Source organism: Macrotis lagotis, chromosome X (assembly GCF_037893015.1).
Source record: "Macrotis lagotis isolate mMagLag1 chromosome X, bilby.v1.9.chrom.fasta, whole genome shotgun sequence".
Lineage (NCBI taxonomy): Eukaryota > Metazoa > Chordata > Mammalia > Peramelemorphia > Peramelidae > Macrotis > Macrotis lagotis.
Genome location: NC_133666.1, coordinates 472,716,061 through 472,735,348, shown reverse-complemented (window position 1 = coordinate 472,735,348; position 19,288 = coordinate 472,716,061). Strand labels below are relative to the sequence as shown.

Genomic DNA, 19,288 nt, shown 5'->3' with positions numbered 1-19,288 from the left:
GGTACAGTGGGTAGAGCACTGGCCCTGGAGTCAGGAGTACCTGAATTCAAATCCGGCCTCAGACACTTAATAATTACCTAGCTGTGTGACCTTGGGCAAGCCACTTAATCCCATTTACCTTGCAAAAACCTAAAAATAAATAAATAAATGAATAAAAAGAAAAGAAAATAATCCAAGAGAATTCCAAAGGGTCAAAAAAAAAAAAAAGAAATGTTAGCTACAGGAATAAGAATGGAAAGAAAATGAAAGAATAAGAATAGACAACAGTAAAAATCACCCTTTGCAGATTGGTATATGTTATATTTAAAGAACCTTAGAGAATCAACTAAAATCTAGTTTAAAAATTAACACCTTTAGCAAAGTTGCAAAACATAAAATGAATTCACATAAAGCACTAACTTTTTATAAAGATAGAAAGATAAATTCTATTTAAAATAGCTATAGTCAGTATGTAATATTTGGGAGTTTTCCTTCCAAGACACATTCAGAAATTATATGCACACAATTACAAACCACTTCACATAAATAGATCTAAACAACTAGAGAAATATTAATTACTTGGGTGGGCTGCAACAATATAATAAAAAAAGACAATTACACCTAAATAAGTTTACTTACAGCAATGAAACTACCAAAGATTTTATAGAGCTAGAAAAGATAATAACAAAGTTCATCTGGAAGAGCATAAGGTCATAAATGTCAAGGAAGTCAATGAAAAAAAGTTGCAAAGGAAGGTAGCCTAGCAGTTTAAAATTTTAAACTATATTACAAAATGGTAATCATCAGAATATCTGCTACTGATTAAGAAATAGATTGATTAATTGATGAAACAAATTAAGTATACAAAATCAGATAGTAAATGACCATAATTATCTAGTGTTTGATAAAACCAACGATACAAGCTTTTGGAGCAAGAATTCATTCTTTGACAAAAACTGCTGGGAAAATGAAAGCTTTCTGGCAAAAAGTAGATATAGACCAACAAAGAACCAAGATAAAGCTGTACACCAAGAAAAGGTCGAAATAGGTACATGATTTAAACATGAAGGGTGATATGATAAGCAACTTAGAGGAGCATGGAAAAGGGAAGAGATTAAGCCCAAAGAAAAAATAGAAAGGATCAGAGGAGGCAAAATGAATAATTTTGATTGCATCAAATTAAAAAGATTTTGCACAAACAACTGGGCTAACTATAGCAAGTTTCTTGGAAAAACTTCTTAAATATATAGGGAACTGAGCTAAATATATAAAAACAAGAGTCATTCCCTGAGTGGTGAATGGCTCAATTTTATGAACAGGAAATTTTCAGAAGTCCAAAGTATTAATAGTTATATGAAAAATGTTCTAAATCACTACTGATTAGAAAAATGAAAATTAAAACTACCTTACATCTATCAGGTTGGGTTACATTACAGAAAATAAAAAGAAAATGCTGGAGGGGTTGAAAAATTTGGGTCACTAATGTACCATTGGGGAAAGTTATAAACTCATCCAACCATTCTGAAGAACAGTTTGAAACTATGCCAAAAGACTTATAAAGGCATACATATATATATATATATATATATATATATATATATATATATATATATATATATATATACAGTTTTTATCTGTTTCTATTTGGGGAGTTTCCCCTTAGGTGAGATCTAGGATACAATCTCTTGGTTGAGCTAATTAACCTCCTTCTAGTAAGAGCACTCCTTCATTCTTCACTGTCTTGTGTCATTGCCATCTCATCAGAATGCTACTAATCACTTCTAATCTCATCACTAACTCAATTCTTCATTGACATAACCTTCCTCAGCCTCTTTCCCCTCTGGTTGGAAGGTAGAGTATCAAACTTCTCAGAAATTGGATTCTCAGCTTACTCCACTTTTCATTTGCAACTCTTTGGTTTCCAATCCATAAAGCAAGATGTCCCTGTGCTGAGTATCCTCAGTTGTCTCTCTTTCCTGCTTCCTTTTTCGTGCTGTCTCCCCACATTAGACTGTAAACTCCTTGAAGTCAGAGACTGTCTTTTTATTGATTGTTTCCCCATAATAGAGGGGGTTAAATGTTTTTTGGAATGGATTAGATTTACATGTATTATCTATTTGTTGTCAGTCTTTTCAGTCGGTGCTCAACTCTTCATGATATTGCCTGAGTACCTAGGATGGGAAAATCCAAGGGGGACAGCTGTGTTTCATTTTGGGTAATGAAATCACCAAACTCTGACTCAGGGAGGTAAGAAAGGCTTGGACTTTAATTCACGGGTTGCACAAAAGTTTTTAAGCTACTACAAAATTCACAAATTAGATTCTTTGGAGAAGCAAGAGAATGAGTTTCAGTACTGCTGTGAGCTAAAGGGAAATAGAGACTAACGGGCAGGCTTTGATTAACAAAAGTTGGGAGAATGAAAGGCTAACATGAAGGCAGGAAACCATTGATCCCTAATGAATGTTGTAAGAGAATTCACTAGTTTCCTGTCTGACCCCAGAAGTGCATGTGTAAGGAGAAAACACAGATTTAAAGAAAGAGAGAGATAGTTGAGTTCTTTAAAGGTCAGGTGGTTTGGGGCACTGCAGGTCAACCAAGTAGCAGGTAAGGGTGGTAAAAGAAGGTGAGAAAAACTCCATTTTCTCTTTAAATACCCTCCCCCCCACCCCACCCCCAGGATCCATGAGAGAAGTGGTATTTTGGGAATGGTCTGGGGCCTTCTATTGGAGAGAGATAGCTGTAGCAGGTGTAGCTGTAGGATGAGCCCCTACTTGGTTTAATGTGACATACTATCATGTGTAATCTAGTATCTATCTTGACCCATTGATGAGTACATGGTCAGTGTCAAAATAAAGGTTAAGTGCAGAAAAAGATTACAAAATTAGTTTCCAATTATAATATTCCTCTGCATCAAAAGAGTAGTTATATGGGGTATTTTAACAAGGTAAAGAGGATGAGTTTCTAAGAAGGAAATAAAGTTAAGCAAAAAAGAGACAGTTATAAGCTGGGAAAGAAGGTGAGTTTCTAAGAAGTTAAGCAAGGGAGAACAGAAAAGGGATAGAAGAGTTAATGGGGGGGGTGGGGAACAGCCAAGAAAGTTAAGAAAGGGAAAGCGGAAATGGAAAGGAGGCAGCCCTAGCCAGTGACTGTGCTTAAATCAACCTGGATCCAGTCACAAGAAACTGGGGCCACATAGGTCCAGCACCCTAGGACTGAGATCACATGGATTCATCTGGGAGAAAGGAAGAGGGAAATGAAATGGGGCAGTCTTCTTCCCTGTTAAGTCATGTAGGAAAAAAAAAGAGTAAGTCTGAGCAGAACCTTGCTTAAATATATTTCTATTGTGAGAAGAGCAAGGGAAGTGCTTGAGAAGTGGCTTAACATCTGACTTCAGGTAATCTCCCTTGCACATGCCACAGGGTTGGTCCTTAAGGAATGCCTCATACCTATGGTAAGGTATTACTGTTCATGAATGGTGTCTATTGGCACTTACATACTCCTGCCCCCAGGATATGACCAAGGTCAGACTACTACTAAAGTCCAAAGTAGCTTAGGAAATGATAATCACAAGTACTAAAGCAGAAAGAACAGCCCCATAGTACATTAAAAAACCACAAGATTTTGTTTCCAGTAGAAAAAGATTAATTTCTCTGGGCCCAGAGTTCCCCTGCTTCAATGACTCTTCATGACCCTATTGGGGATTTTTTTGATAGAATTGCTTGCCATTTCCTTCTTAAGTACATTTTCAGATGAGGAAATTGAGTAAAATATGGTTAAATGACTTGCCCAGAATCACACAGCTTATAAGTGACTGGAGCTGAAATTGAACTCAGGTCTTCCTGAAACTTGTTGCAAAATCTATCCCACTCCATGCCTGGTTTTCTGCTTTCTTTTAATTATGGTTGCTTTGGTTTTGTTTGTACAAAAACTTTTTTTTAAAAATTATATTATGAAAATTTTTACATTGTTTTACATTTTACATTGTTTGGTCCTAAATCCTTCCCATATCCATATTTATAACAGATAAACTATTTCATGATCTCCAGATTTACTAGTGGTATACATCAAATGCCCATTTTGACCTTATCTTGGAATAGGGTGTGAGATGCTGATTTATAACTTGTTTCTGCCATATTATTTTCCAGTTTTCCTAGCCATTATTGTCCCCAAAGTTTGAATATTCGGGTTTATCATATGCCATATTAATTATGGTCATTTACTATAATGAATTGTATATCTAATCTATTCCACTATTCACCACTCTATTTTTTTAGCCAGTACCAGATTGTTTTTGATAATTACCTTTTTATGATACAGTTTGAGATCTGGTATGGCCAAACCATATTTCTTTACATATTTTTTTCCATTGATTCCCTTTATATTCTTGAACTTTTGCTCTTTAAGATGAATTTTGTTATTATTTTTTCTAACTCTATAAAAGTTTTTGGTAGTTAATTAGTATGACCCTGAATAAAAAAAAAATTAATTTAAGTAGAATTGTCATTTTCATTATACTGACTTAGTCTACCCATGAACAATTGAAATTTTTCCAGTTGTTTACTTGTGTGCAAAGTGTTTTGTAATTTTCATATAGTTCTTCTTTTTTGTCATGCCAGGTAGACTGCCAAGTATTTTATATTGTCTACAGTTATTTTAAATGGAATTTTTTTCTATCTCTAGCTTCAGGACTTTTAATATATAGAAATGCTGATGATTTGTGTGGATTTATTTTGTATCCTGCAATGTTGCTAAAGTGTTATTAATTAGTTCCACTAGTTTTTTAGTTGATTCTCTAGGATTCTCGTATCACCTACAAAGAGTGACAGTTTTGTTTCCTCATTGCCTATTTTTCATTCCTTCAATTTCTTTTTCTTCTCTTATTGCTATAACTAATATTTCTAGTATAACACCGAATAATAGAGTTGATATTAAACATCCTTACTTCACTCCAGACTGTATTTAAAAAAAGCATCTAGTTTATATATGGGAATATAGTTTAACCTTATTGAATCTCATGTCTTTTCTTTCTTGTTTCTTTTTTTAACTTTTTATGTTTTCCTTAGGTCTTGTATTTTAAGATCAAATTTTTTTATTTAGCTCTGGTCTTTTAATTAGGAATGTTTTAAAATCTTCTGTTTCATTAAATATCTACTTTCTTTTCCCTGAAGGATTGCTGATGGGTTGCTATGGAAACAGGATCTCTCTGCTAGCTGCTCTTGGGGGATTTTGCTACTGGCCTGCCCCAGAGATGTGGGCTGGGCACTGGGTGGGAGGATGGATGGGGTCTTCTTGTTGCTGACCTGCCCGAGTAACACAGTCTCATCATTGCTGTCAGGGTCAGCAATGGGGCAAGGCTTTATTGGTGGACCTATTGGGGTGGGGGCCTTGCTGTACTGCAGAGACTACTGGCTTACCTCAGGGCTGCTGGGTTACAAGAGGTCTGGGTCTTGTAGCCTTGGCATACCCTCCCTGTCCTGAGGCTGACCACTGCTCTTAGATCTTGCTCCCTTCCCACTCTAGCAAAGCTGACCTTTCCTGAAGAGCTAATAAGCTGTTTCCCCTGTTCCTAAACCAGTTCTGAGGCAGTTTGCAAGTTTTTTGCAAGGGAATTTAGGAGGATTCCAAGGAGCCTCACTTCATCTCTTAGTACTAAAAATTTCCAATTAACTTTGAGCATATAAAACAACTTTAAAATTAAGATGTTTAAACTACAATCTTGAAATCAAACTAGACATTATAGATCAGCCTTCTATCCAATAAGAGCTCATACTCACACCCCTCCTTTTGTTTTACAAAGGACTTGAAACTACCCTGTCCTTAAGACAGTGGCTTAAAACTTGTAATTTAAAAAAATTGGATATGTACTTTCAGTTAATAAAAAGAAAAAAACAGGAAGCAGTTGCATAGCATTGATTTTTTTTAATTATTTTTGTGCTATGGTTCGACCACAGCATCAAGAACAAGCAGAAAAATCTGTATTTCATCACTAACAAACAGTATTTAGAGCAATATGTTTCTTTAAAAGTATTGCAGTTACAGACCTTAGGTCTAAGAACTACATCACCATTGCTCAGTTAAAAGAAGCAGATAACACAACAGTTGGAAATCTCTTCCTGCATATAATGGGGAGTTAGACTGAAAAAGAAATCACAAATGGGTATGTTAAAGGAAACATAAGACTTTAACAGAGTCTGGTCATTAGAACTCACATGAACAACTATGGAAAAGTTCCAATACAGGTGTAAACGTTTTATTAGTAGATTTGTTTTACAATAAAAATGAAATGAACTAAATGCGGCAGATAGTACTTTACATCCTTTAAAATAGCTTTAAACTAGACAAGTATATACTTTAAGAATGTGATTTTTGAAAGCCATGAAATGAAAAACAGTCTTATACCAACAAAGCAGGTTAAAAATGAACCAATGTCTCAACAGCAAAATTGAAATCCCAATTAGATCAATGTGGCACAAGGAAGCAATATTGTAAAAGTAAACTCTGGTTTTATCTCATATCTCTGGATCCTGAGCTTTTCATGATGGCTTTCAGATATTCAAGCAACAATTCTCCCCACACATATACAACCCAAAATGTTTTTACTATTCTTATATATGGATAAAAACAAATAGGATCAGTCTTGGGTTTTGGACTAGTCAGCAGTAATGTGACTGAAGCAGTTACTATTGAATTCTCTTAAAACATTGATGCAGACCATAGCACAATAAACCAAAAAGTTATGAATTGACTTGAGGTGCATGGAGATGCTTATTAGATATTCTTTCTCTTTCACTGTCCTTTCAAAGCAGATCACTGATTTAAAAGGAAAAATAACTTTTTTGGTCCATTCAACAAATAAGGGTGGTTTTGTGATGAGGCTGTTGAGTTACTCAGCAAACTTGTTTTTCATTACAAATTTTCAGAAGTGGACACTTAAAAAAAATCATAATGCAAATAAAACTTGGGAAGTACTCAAACATAATTAACTTACCCTCTAAAAGACAAAAGTAGATATTATGATAATAGGAAAGCTACACATATAGCTTTCATTGAAATAGAACCAGAAAGGGCATGTCCAGGATACAATAATAGTACCTGGCATCGAAGACTAAATCCTAATGAAGGTGTGGGGTGAGAATCTGAGGGTTTGTTTTTTTCCTTGATGACATTAAGGTAAATAGTTGAATAGAAGTTAAATGTGCCAAAGTTAAAATGATTTTCAGGATGGAGCAACCTTGCACATTCAACTACTGTTGCATGCTGTGAGATTTGATTGAACATTTAACTAGTTAAGACTTAATATCACCTCTATTCAGCACTTGATTTTTATGTGTTTTAGTTCCTACTAGAAGCCAACAGGATTAGAGAGAAGGTCTGTTGGCTCTTGGTTTCCACCGTAGACAAACTTCATTTGACTGTTCTGACCAACTCCTTCCTAAAAGTTTGGGGAGGATGGGGTGATGGGGAAAAGAAGGGAACTTTGCAGAAATTCTCACTTAAATTAAGAATGGGATCTGTACTCTAAAATAAAAGTCTGTTTTTTTCCTGAGGTATTCTTTCTCTATGAACTATGTGGATTGCTCATAAGCTTAATAGCCAGTTACCTTTTTTTTGAGAAAGAAAAAGGCACAGAGAGACTTGTAATACAGACAGTCAAAAATGTTTTTAGTTGAATAAAGCCCCCTGACAACAGGCTGATTTTCTTATACTTCCAACTCTTTAAAAAGCAACACACACACACACACACACACACACACGCATGCACGCACGCACACAAACACGCACATGCATGTACAAAAGCATGTGCTTGCATACACACACATTAAATCACTGGATTTTTTACAGGGCTTTGCACTTCATAGGACTACAAGGTGAGGATGTGTCTTCTGTCTGATAAGTTAGTTGGAAAAAAGCAAGATCTCTTCTGACCAAAACAAAAGCAGCTAATACTGGTCCACCTTCATAACAGCAAAACGGTGGCTGAAATGAGACATATTGAATTGTAACATTAAAGCTGTGTGTGTTTGTTTAAAAAAAAATCATTTTCACAGCAAAGGTGCAACAATTGATGGCTATCTATACACAAGCTGGTCAAACTGTCACTTGTTTTTGGATTTTTTCCATGTGTTATAATATTGATATTTAATAGGAAAATAAACTACATAGACTTTATTTGTATGCATTCATTTGTAAATTTTCTTACAAAAGAGGACAAAGCACATAGGCATTCACAAATTCTATGCCATTTCTTTTAAAATTGGTATCACCTATACATTATCTTACAGTATTAACATTTTTTGTTCTACCCATTGGGTAGGTAGATATGTGCATAATATATTCAAGTTATATACAGCACCTTACAAATAAAAACAGAAGAGACCAACAACTGAAAAAGCACCATTTTAAGTGAGGCACGACAAAGGTGGGAGCATAGAGTGCAAGGTGGGGAATGGGGTGGGGGTTAGGTTCCTAATTCTGCTTAGACCAGAGAACATGAGGCACCTTAGTTGCTTACAAACTACTAACATGCAAATTTCTTTGAAATGATATATGTATAGTATGTCTATATGCTATGTCTAGCTATAACCCCAACCATACTACAAGATGGCCCAGCAAGAAAATGAGACAAAATACTAAAGGATGAAAGAGACAACTGCTTCCTAAACCAAAATTCCTGCCCCTACCACTTTTTAATAGAAAGCTAACATACCCAAGCAAGGAAAGCAGCAGCAGCAGTAGCAGCAACAAGCAAAAGACACACACACACACACACACACACACACACACACACACACACACACACACACAGACACACATTGAGTTCTGGTAATAATTGACTGTGTATGTGTATGTGTTTTTAAACCTCAGAGATGTAGTATTTAAATAAAATTACACTAAATGTTGGTGCCTAAAACAAAATACAGAACATTGCAAAGTAGAAGTGGAGTAGAGGAAGAGCCACAATTTCCTAGGTGCAGTTTGGCTGTGGACATTCTGGCCACAGACAGGTCCTATTAGCCTGATAGCAGCAGGGACTCATTGAAAGATACAAAATGCAGGCCATATTTAATAGCCACCAAGGCCTCTGCCTTAGGCTAGTGGGCACAGGAGCCAGTGACTACTGTCAGGGGGATTATGTTGTACAGTGTTCAGGAACACATTGGACTGAATGGCCCCTGGTATCCTTTTCAATTATGACATTCTATGATTCGGAGTTTCTATGGGAAATGGGAACTGGAAAGTGCTATGGTCTCCATAATGAGGGAGAAGGGCTGATTCTCAAGGATATGAATGATGCGGTGAAGAGCTAGGGAAATGAGAAGAGAGAAGAACATTTGCTAATAACTACCAGCTTTCAAGTTATATTTTATTGACCTGCAGCAAGAAAATGAGGTGCAGGCAGTGAAAAAAAAAGAGGTGCAAAGGTTAGGTGTGGGCCTGCTCCCACTGGTCTAAGTTTAAGCCACCCTGGTGTATAGCATAGGGAGAGGTATTTGAACAAGGATGCATAAACCTGTTCATCAAAGTTTGTTTCCAAGCTGCAGTTTTATTTCTGCTGTGAATCTTCTTAGAAAGGGAAAACAGGTATATGTAGTTTAATGGAAAGTCGCTGATTTTTTTTTCAGGAAAATGATTTTGGCCCATGTGTCCCAAATCCAGAGTGGTGGTTGGGATGGCTGGGAAATTCTTTCCCTCCCTATACTGTACCACTTTTTGGAGAGTTTCAGACAGGTGCAGGTTTTGTAAGTCCTTTGGGTTAGTTTAGAAAAACAGCAAAGTAAATAGGCAGCAACAAACACATCAACACAAAAGCCCTTCAATCAAGAAGAGAACTGAATGAGTGATATATAGAATACACCCTCTGGTCAGACACAAGTGCTGTTGAGTTATTGACACCATAGTGGTGGTTTTTCTTTAGACTGAGACTGTGCTTTTGAGTTTCTTAAAGACTGTCCTCTCATTATGTAACTAAAGGAGTGGTAGGATTTTTTCTAGACATCCCTCTTCCCCCATCCTCACCCCCACATACCACCTCCTAAAAAGAACAGTTGGATGGAAGATGCACTAAGAAAACCTCTGATTTTGGTAAGTTGGATGGCTTAGAATCACCTTTCTTTCTCCCATTTCTCCTTTCTACCTGTCCCTTACAAGAGCAAGGTGTATAACATGTACTTTCTTCATGGGATTTCTCATTCCTGAGATGATCAGAAAAGATTGTAAAAGAAATAGAAAATGAGGGGGGAAAGAAGGGACAGTAGACTGCTTAAGATGTATTCATTCACCTGTGCCCTGGAATCTTCCACATACATATAAAATCTGCACAAGTAATTTCACACATTCTTTGTATTCCTAATGCTGGTGATCAAGGAAGCCAAAATTTCATTAGAGATGGGGATGCAGAGCAATGAAGTGGTCTGAGTCATTATGTCCTGGTCTCAAGTCCCTCCATTTAAATATTGTAGCTTGTGACCTTGAGCAGGTATGTCCTGATAGAAAAGAGTTCCAACATGCCGACTGAATCACTGATCCAGACACTCCCTGTAACTTCCCACAAATGTCTTTTGGGGAACCACTTTTTCCTATATTACATGAGTTTAGGCTAGAGGCATACCAAGTATACACACTAAGAGGAATTCTTTGAAAGGTTTTGAATTTTCATAGCAACCATTTTTGAAACCAGGTGCTATAAGGGACCATTTATTCATTTTCTTTAACCTTGTGGGTTAAAACAGGTTTACTTTAAAATTCCAAAGTTTTGTAAAATCCATGTTTTCCATTAAAGTATTCTTTTGATTCTTTTGAGAAATGGGCCTAGGCTTTAAAAATTGATTTCTGAAAATTTGGTGGCTTAAGAAGAGTGTGGATTGATGGCAGGCCATTGCTCCAGTATGCTCACCAGCCTCTAGAAATTCAAGTACTGATGACCTTTCCCAGAACTCTTTTCTACAGCCCAATAACTGGTCAGAGAGAGAGAGAGAGAGAGAGAGAGAGAGAGAGAGAGAGAGAGAGAGAGAGAGAGAGACAGGTTTCAGAAGAGCCCAAGCTCCCACTAACATTTCTTACAAACAAAATTAAACACCCAAAGCCATGATTATCTAAATCAGTGAGTTTCTTGATAATAAATAAGGTCCTGGGTTTATACCATCTACTTCAACTCCTCTAAACACTATCCAGGAGTCTAGAGGAGCCCAAAGTAAAAACAGTGATCTAAATGAGACCTTTGGGTAATTGAAGTTTTAATGTTTACGTATTACTTTTCTTAGGCTGGGCCTTAGTACAGTTTCTGTTCCTAAGTTTAAAAAAAACATTTAAATAACTATTAACCATAAAACATTATTTGGATTAAGATCTATTTGAATGGAGAAAGGTGGTTTTGTTTACTGCTTCAGGCAGTGTGGTTCAGTGAGAAGAGAACACTGATCAACAGAATTGATTTTACCTCTGAGCTCTTCCATTTACTATATCTATGACCTAGAACAAGGCTTTTCACTATTGTGGGCTTCAATTTCCCCATCTGTGAAATAGGGCTTGGACTCAATGACCTCTAAAATCCCTTCCAATTCTAAATCTATGTATGCTCTTTTAATTTGTTCTTATTTTCCAATTCAGATGTTAATCATAATGTTACTTTGCTGACCTCCAAGATTCAATAACTAAACTTCCTAAATTCAGTAACATCTTCTTATTCATATGCAGAAATATCTATTCCCAATTGTCATTAGAATATCTATTCCACATTAATGAAAGATGAAAATTTGCCATTTGCTTGACACTAAACCAAAGGTTGATCAACTTAGCACACAAATCCCAGAGAAAGAGCTGATGAAGTTGCAAATATTTTCTTGTGTCATTTAGAAGTAAATATTGCAAAACCAATGAAGATTTACTCCCTTTGCTTAAAAATGACAGGAAATGTTTGGAATGTTCTCATTTATGACTTTCTTAGTTGACTTTCACCCAGATCTCAAGGTTGGCAAGAGGCACAAATCTTTGACCTCACATGTATAGATACCTACCTTTATAATCCATTTAAATATCCTCTGACAGGATTATTACAGACAGAGTGCCTCACTATTTGTACAACAAATAATTATCTAATTCTAACCTGACAATTAGAATATGCTTTTTTTTGCTATAGTAGACAAGTTATTCTTGGCATCTTTCACAGATGAAGCTCCAAGGTAATTAAAAAAAACTTATGGAAGCTAGAAATGATAAGACACAAAACAAATGGATTTCCACTTAGTGTGTGAGGGGCATATCTAACAGACTTGATCTTTCAGGAGGCCTCCAAAGCAATGGGAAGGTTTAAACTGGTCCCATATCAAGTCTCTAAGGGTTATATGCAAGGCATTTTTGGATCATTCTAAGGCAGCCTCCTCAAAGACTCTGAAGATGCAGATGTGATTAAATTTGGTCTCAGAATCTCTAATCTGCCCTCCCTTTGCACATTCCCTAGTCATATTTTTTTAGCAGAATGGGAAATGAGACTGCCCATCCTTCTTTCCCTCTCTTTCTTTTGGGTTGTGCCAGTTCTGTGGGTATCACCAAGCGACATGAATGCTAGCAAAGGAACATGCTTTCAACTCACTCTTCAAAAATGAGCAAAGGCTCCTTAAGCAGGGCAGAAGGGTTAGAACCTCCTCCTTCTGCCACAGTCAACATTTCAGATCCAGAAATAAGCAGTCTAGGATTAGTAAAAAAAAAAAAAAACAGGACTTTAGATCCTAATACAATCACTAACATGTTCAGACCTAAATCGCACAAAGTCATCTCACAACAAAATTACCTCTAAAGACTCACAAACAGCAAAACACAAGTTACACATATACTGATTTGGCATCAAAACTCTGCATAGATCAAATAGTCACTTTAATAATCAGGGTTTCAGTCACATTTTCTTCCGTGCAGAAGTCCCACAGAAATTGAACCTCCCCAAACCAGGACAGGTGCTACAGTTCCAGCACTTCTCTACAGTGCCCTCAGCTGCTGCTGTCAGGAAAGAAATTTAAGACCATAAGGGAATTTTTTCCCCTTTGAAGTGAGTAGTAATGCATGTAAATATCAGAAATATTTAGTCTTGCATCTCAAGTGCATGTTGTGCTTTTGTCCTGTGTTTTCAAAGTCACTTCAGTCATCCTTCAATTGTTTTTTATTGACTTTTCTTCATATAGGGGAAGTACTGAGTGAAATCCTGGGGATGGAACAGTAAAGGCATCCTCCATTCTACAATGCCTTTTGGGGACAAGGGACAATCTTAGTGAAAATCAAAGACTTTTTTTTTTTTTGGTGAAGCAACTAGGGTTAAGAAACTTGCCCAGGGTCATATACAGCTGGAGTCAAGTGTCTGAGTCCAAATTTGAACTCAGTTCTTCCTGATTCCAGGTCTGGTGCTCTATCCACTGCACACCTAACTGCCCTGAAAGTCAATGACTTTTGACCAAGACTATCTATGACTTACCAGGTGTAGCCTGATGAGTCCAAAGTGCCCACCAATATCCTTCACACCAAACAAGGAATAGGCTGAAGGTGGAGAGGCATGACTGCTGAGGGACCATTCATTTATACTGAGTCAGAAAACAACAACAACAAACTGTCCTATTATCCAAACCTCTAATTACTAAAAACCAAAAAGACCCCCCAAACCCTTGCATGTTCAAGCAATTTATTGCATGTTGTCAGGATATGTGACTAAATATATTTCAGGCTATGGTGAAGAAAAAAGCTCCAAAGCCTTTTTTTTTTTTTTAATGTACTGAAGATATTAAATTGTCCATAGGAGAAGGGTGGCAGCATTTTCTCAGTTAACATAGAAATTTAATGTCTGATTTTCAGTTTTGTTTTTAATAAAATATTCAGTCTAAAATTGTAGTAAGAATAGCTAAAACTATGTAAGTTAGAAATGCTGGAATTAAAATTTTGCTATCTTCCATCCAAGAGCTTCTAAGATACCTTAATGATGGTCATCTTAATGTCTGTTATTGCAAGGATGAGCTTGACATCTTTCTTGATTTCTGAAAGTTGGTAGACATTAAGCAAAACCCTACAAACTAATCACCTCCATTTCTCTTGAGGTTATGGGCAGATACCTCCAGAATATTCCTCAGGCCTAATATTTAATCCACAGGTGAAAAGACAACAGATAAAACTTCACATAAAACAATCTCCCTCAAATAGATATATATAAATATAGATATATGCATATATATCTATAGCTATATATAGGTATATATATATTTTTCCCTAATATTAAGATAGTGCAACTTTTAAAAACACATTTATCACAACACAAATTAACTCCTTGCATTCATCTAATTTCCCCACTTTATACCTTGGCACACAAAACAGGAATCATGATTCATATTTCAAAAACAAAACAAAACAAAAATTCTATACCCTGGGAGGAAAAGTTAACTGGTCAATCCTTCCCCTTGATCACATAGTAATACTTTCTTCTTTTCCCTCTGCCATTCAGTCAATAGAAAAGAGGCCCTAGAGACCTTGTTTATGTGCTAAGTTTTCTTTTAGAATTAAATAATTCAAATAATTTTTGTGAGTTTTGTTTTTATGTTTGTTTTTTAAAGTATTCTCCCTTCTTCCCTCCCTCCAGCCATTCCAGCTCCCCATCCACCCCCCAAAAAGCCACTGTTCATGGTCAACCTGAATGGAAGTCTGTAATATTTTAATCCACTTTGCATGCATTCCCCTGAAAGGAATCAGAAACAAAGAACACGTTTGCACATTTGGTTTTACTCAGGTGTACCATGTAAAACTTCAAAACATTGTGCATAGGAGGCAGGCCTGGATGGGCTGCCCTCTCCTATTGGTTTCTCTTCTTTTCCGTTCAAGTGCCAAAAGGAGGAGATCAGACAAGGTTCCCAGGTTTCCTGTCTTTGCCTTTGATAGGAACTATTGTGCTCTGTGAATTGTTCTGCTGTAACTGAAGTCTACTTCCCCTCTGGGTGTTGCTGTGCTGGTGATGGTAAAAAGAGGAGCCAGGGTAATGACCCATCACCTCACTGTAAGTTGGGGGTGGTCCTTCCATCCTTCCATTACTGCTACAGTTGGTTGCACTTATGCCCGAATTGCTGCTTGGTGGGCATGGGCCCCCATTGTACATAGAAATATCTATCAAATCACTGTCAAATATAGTTCGGTTGGGTGGGGCCCTAACAGATTCTCGATTGAGTTCCATCTGTTGTTCAGGATCCCGTAGCTGCAGGGTGCAGGGTCCCTGATATGGTGGTGGCTCCTCCCCATCAGAAAGGGAGATCGTGGGAGGAAGATCAATCTCGTGCTGTACATAAGGGTAGGTGGGCTGGAAGCGGCTGAAACGGTCCCTCTGCATAAATGATGGGGCAGTAAATCTGTCTCTAGTCCGGGGAGCATACATAATCTGGAAAGGAAAGAAACAAACAAGATGACACTCTTCTTAAAGGAAAAGACTACTTTTAAGGGAAAGAGGGAAAACAAAGATTACTCTATGGATAGAAATGTATATACATAGATGGTATATGATACATGCATGCATTATATGTCATTTACATACATATATACATGTGAACATATTTGTGTGTGCCTATTGTGTGTGTGTGTGTGTGTATATATATATATATATATACACACATACACACAATTGTGTGTATAGTAGGTATGAGTATATATCAAAAGGTATACATTTTTTTTTTGCTTCAAAGAGCCAATACTTGGGATATGTTATTCCTTTACTGTTTTGAATAAATGGAAGTTTCTCTTGTTCTGATTTAATCTGTTGGGGAACAAAAATAGAAGAGGTTGGCAGGGAAGAAGAAATTAACATAGCCCTTTACCCTGGAACCTTTATATATTCATACATATTTATCAATGCATGTTTGTGTGTGTGTGTGTGTGTGTGTGTGTGTATTATGTATAGGAAGGGAATAGAACATTACAAATAATTGACTCATTGGGTTAACCAAATATCCACAAATGTAACATACATGGATTATGGATTACTTTATTTCCATATCATATACAGATTAATTCTTCAATTATTTGTTATTTCATGTTAATCAATCAATGAACAAATACTCATGATGCAGGAAACAAGGTGGTGTAATTGATAGAGTGCTGGGCCTGGAGTCAGGAAGACTCATTTTCATAAATTTAAATCTGACCTCAGATACTTTAGCTGCATAACCCTAGATAAGTCATTTAACTGTTTGCCTCATTTTCCTCATCTGTAAAATGAGCTGAAAATGGCAAACCACTTCAGGATCTTCACCAAGAAAACTCCAAATAGGATCAGCAAAAATTAGACACAACTAAAAAATGACAACAAATTATTGTTGTTCAGGACAAAGCAGTATTCTTTTTTTCTTTATTAGATGCTGCAAACTCAGACAAGTTACCTTAGACTCAGTTCTGTGGCTAACTAGCAATGTGACCTTGAACATCAGCTTCTCTGAACCAAGAAACAGTGAGGTAGACTACAGAGAATGCTATACCTGGAATATCAAGATTCAATTTCCATATATTTGTGACCTTGGGCAAGTTGCTTAATCTCTTTAAGACCCACTTTCCTCATCTAGAAAATGAGTGAAGTTGAACTGGATGATTCCCTCCATTTTTAAATCTATGATCCTATAAACAGATGATTCTCTAAAGTCCTTCTAAGGCTAAAATTTTCTGGGTGAATGATTCTGTAATTTCTCAAAATATTCCATTTCTAATTGGAGAAGACCTAGGAGATGCCTCATCTCAGAGGTGTCAAACATGTAACCCATCCTGAAGGCATCAGAACTAGAGGAAAATGTGAGTTGGACAGGAGAAATATTGAACAAAATAAACAAACTACAATATACACAAAAACATTACATCAATTTGCAACCTGCAGGGATCTTTATGTATAATTAGTAGCATCCATTTCTGTTTACGTCTGACACCACTGATTTCTACATAAATAGCCAGTCACCAAACACTTTCCTCTTTCAGGCTCATGTCATCACAATTCCACACCTATCCTTAGTGAATACCTTTTGTTTCTTCTGATCTATCACAAGTCCTCAGTGATCTACTTCCCCTTCTTTATCATACTTGCAGTCACCTACATTGACTTATGTATGTTACATCTCTATTTGTACTCTGCTTGAATACTTGTTTTCCAGTGACTTTGTTATATTTATAGTCATTTGCTATCAAAAATTAAAGCCTCCCCCCCCCACACACACACATCTTTGCTCCCTTTGCATCTTTAGTGGACACTGTTGCTACACAACAGTCCATTATTTTCAAAGGATAGACTGAGGACCTTGCAAAGCAATTTAAATACTGTACCTCTGAAGCAGCCTGTCGTGGTACTGAGCTGTCTGAAGGCCACAAGCACCCTTCCTAGTAATGGTGAAAAGAAACACACACACACACACACACACACACAAACACACACACACAAACAGAGAAAAATGTCATTAATTTCTTACTAATCATCAACAGCAGAAAGCATTATTTATTCAAATATGCAATTTTGACAATTTTAAGAAAAAATAACATCTGTTAGAATAGAGATGGTCATGGACTTTTTCCTCTTCATGGTGGAATTTGAACAGCAAAGGTCCATAGTGACCAAGAATATTGAAAATTTTAGACCCCATTTATGATATATTTGAAGTTGAGTTTTAGGTTTTTTTTAGGGTTTTTTTAGGGTTTTTTTGCAAGGCAAATGGGGTTAAGTTGAAGTTAAGTTTTAAGCAAAAAATACTTTAACTTGTACCCCCCACACACATACACCCCAAATTACTATTGTTTTTGCTTACCAGTTTCTGGAAAATTCACATATTTCAATCTACTATTGATCAGTGTAGGGTTAAAGGTATGAGCCAGGGGAAAAGAGTTTTTAATAGAAGCAATCTTTTGTCACTAAAATATTTTTTATGTAGAAATAGATTGATTTATATAGACTTTTATAGTCTCTCTGCCTTTCAAAGTCATCAAAGCTGATTCTCAAAATCTCAGTTTTTTACAAATATCTTCTAATAATTCATCCTTTAATTTTATTATCACAAGTTGGAGGTGATCTAATATCTAGAGGCTAAAATTGATATTTCAAAGTATATTATCAAATGAGAGGGTAAAATTGAATATGTGTATGATGAATTGATAATCTTTAAATTTTTTTTTCTTAGACCTCAGAGTTGGAAGGGATTTCAGCAGTCATCTAGTTCAATCCTAACAGAAAGTATTTGTCTTCTCTAGCATATCCTGAAAAACTATCATCCAGCATTTTTTGAACATTTTAAGTGATGGGAAACTTACTGCCTTATAAAGTATTCCATAAAGATTTTGGATAGTTTTGCTAGGAAGATCTTCCTTATATGAAGCATTTTGTAAAGAAGTTGCTGCTGAAGTGCACTTGTAGAGGATGCTTCCTCACGCAGAAGTTCTGAATGCCATTGAAATCAGAGGATTAGTCCTTCCCTATCCGTATTTTGTAGACATTTTTATATTTGCTTATCTCTATCTATTTTATTCCCTTCCCAAAGCTCCTTGAGGACAGGGTCTCTTTTATTTTTGTCTTTACATTCCCAACACTAAGGACAGTGCTTTGCATATAGTAGGCATTTAATAAATGCTCGCTGACAACTATGTGCAAAGTACTGTGCTAAATATAGGAGAAACAAAGAAAAGCAAAAAAGACTATCCCTGCTCCCAACAAGCTTACAGTCTAATATGAATGAGTGAAAAAACAATGAATGAATCATGGCATATCCCATAATGGACTATAATTCTGTTATCTGAGAACCAGCTAAGCATAGCACCAGAAAGTGGTACATGAGACCCAAGCTGATCTGGCCTGATCTCATTCTACTGCTTAGATCTGTAGCCTATACACACTCCATCTTTAGCACTATTGATAAACACATATTGATAGTAAGAATTTAGAAATTTGCAACTAAATTATATAATGCATTTCTAATCCACTTTGTTTTTATGGTTTCCCACAACCAAAGTCCCCCAGATCTGCAAAGATGCAAGTATCTCTTCACTGGGACCAACCTTGGTCCCACAGCATTCAGAATTCATCATTCTTTCTACTTGCATCATTGTTGTCATTTGTATTTATTGTTTTCCTGGTTCTGTTTACTTCACTTTGAATCAATTCATATAACCTTATTCATAATTTCTTTACAACAGAGATGTCAAATTTGTAGCCCAGGTGGCAAAAACTCTTAGTAAGACACTAACAGAAGACTAAAATGTAATTTTGGGAAAAATTGGGAAAAATTTAACACAATAAAAATACAATAAAACACTGATATAATTTATAGTTTTTATA

At 36.2% G+C, this 19,288-nt stretch overlaps 1 protein-coding gene across 14 annotated transcripts in view; it reads right to left on the bottom strand.

Annotated features, from left to right (window-relative positions):
• Positions 1 to 5,766: 5,766 nt before the first annotated feature.
• LDLRAD4 (low density lipoprotein receptor class A domain containing 4) overlaps positions 5,767 to 19,288 on the bottom strand; it is a 582,973-nt gene continuing 569,451 nt past the window's right edge. For 12 of the 14 annotated variants that reach the window (XM_074207775.1, XM_074207777.1, XM_074207776.1 and 9 more), the window contains 2 exons: positions 17,293 to 17,346; positions 5,769 to 15,373 (listed from right to left, as the gene is read on the bottom strand). In XM_074207775.1, the coding sequence (XP_074063876.1) occupies positions 14,843 to 15,373; positions 17,293 to 17,346 (585 nt within the window). In that variant the 3' untranslated portion in view covers positions 5,769 to 14,842. Of the gene's footprint in view, positions 15,374 to 17,292; positions 17,347 to 19,288 lie in introns of all 14 variants that reach the window. The other 2 variants (XM_074207784.1, XM_074207782.1) reach the window with 2 other exon arrangements.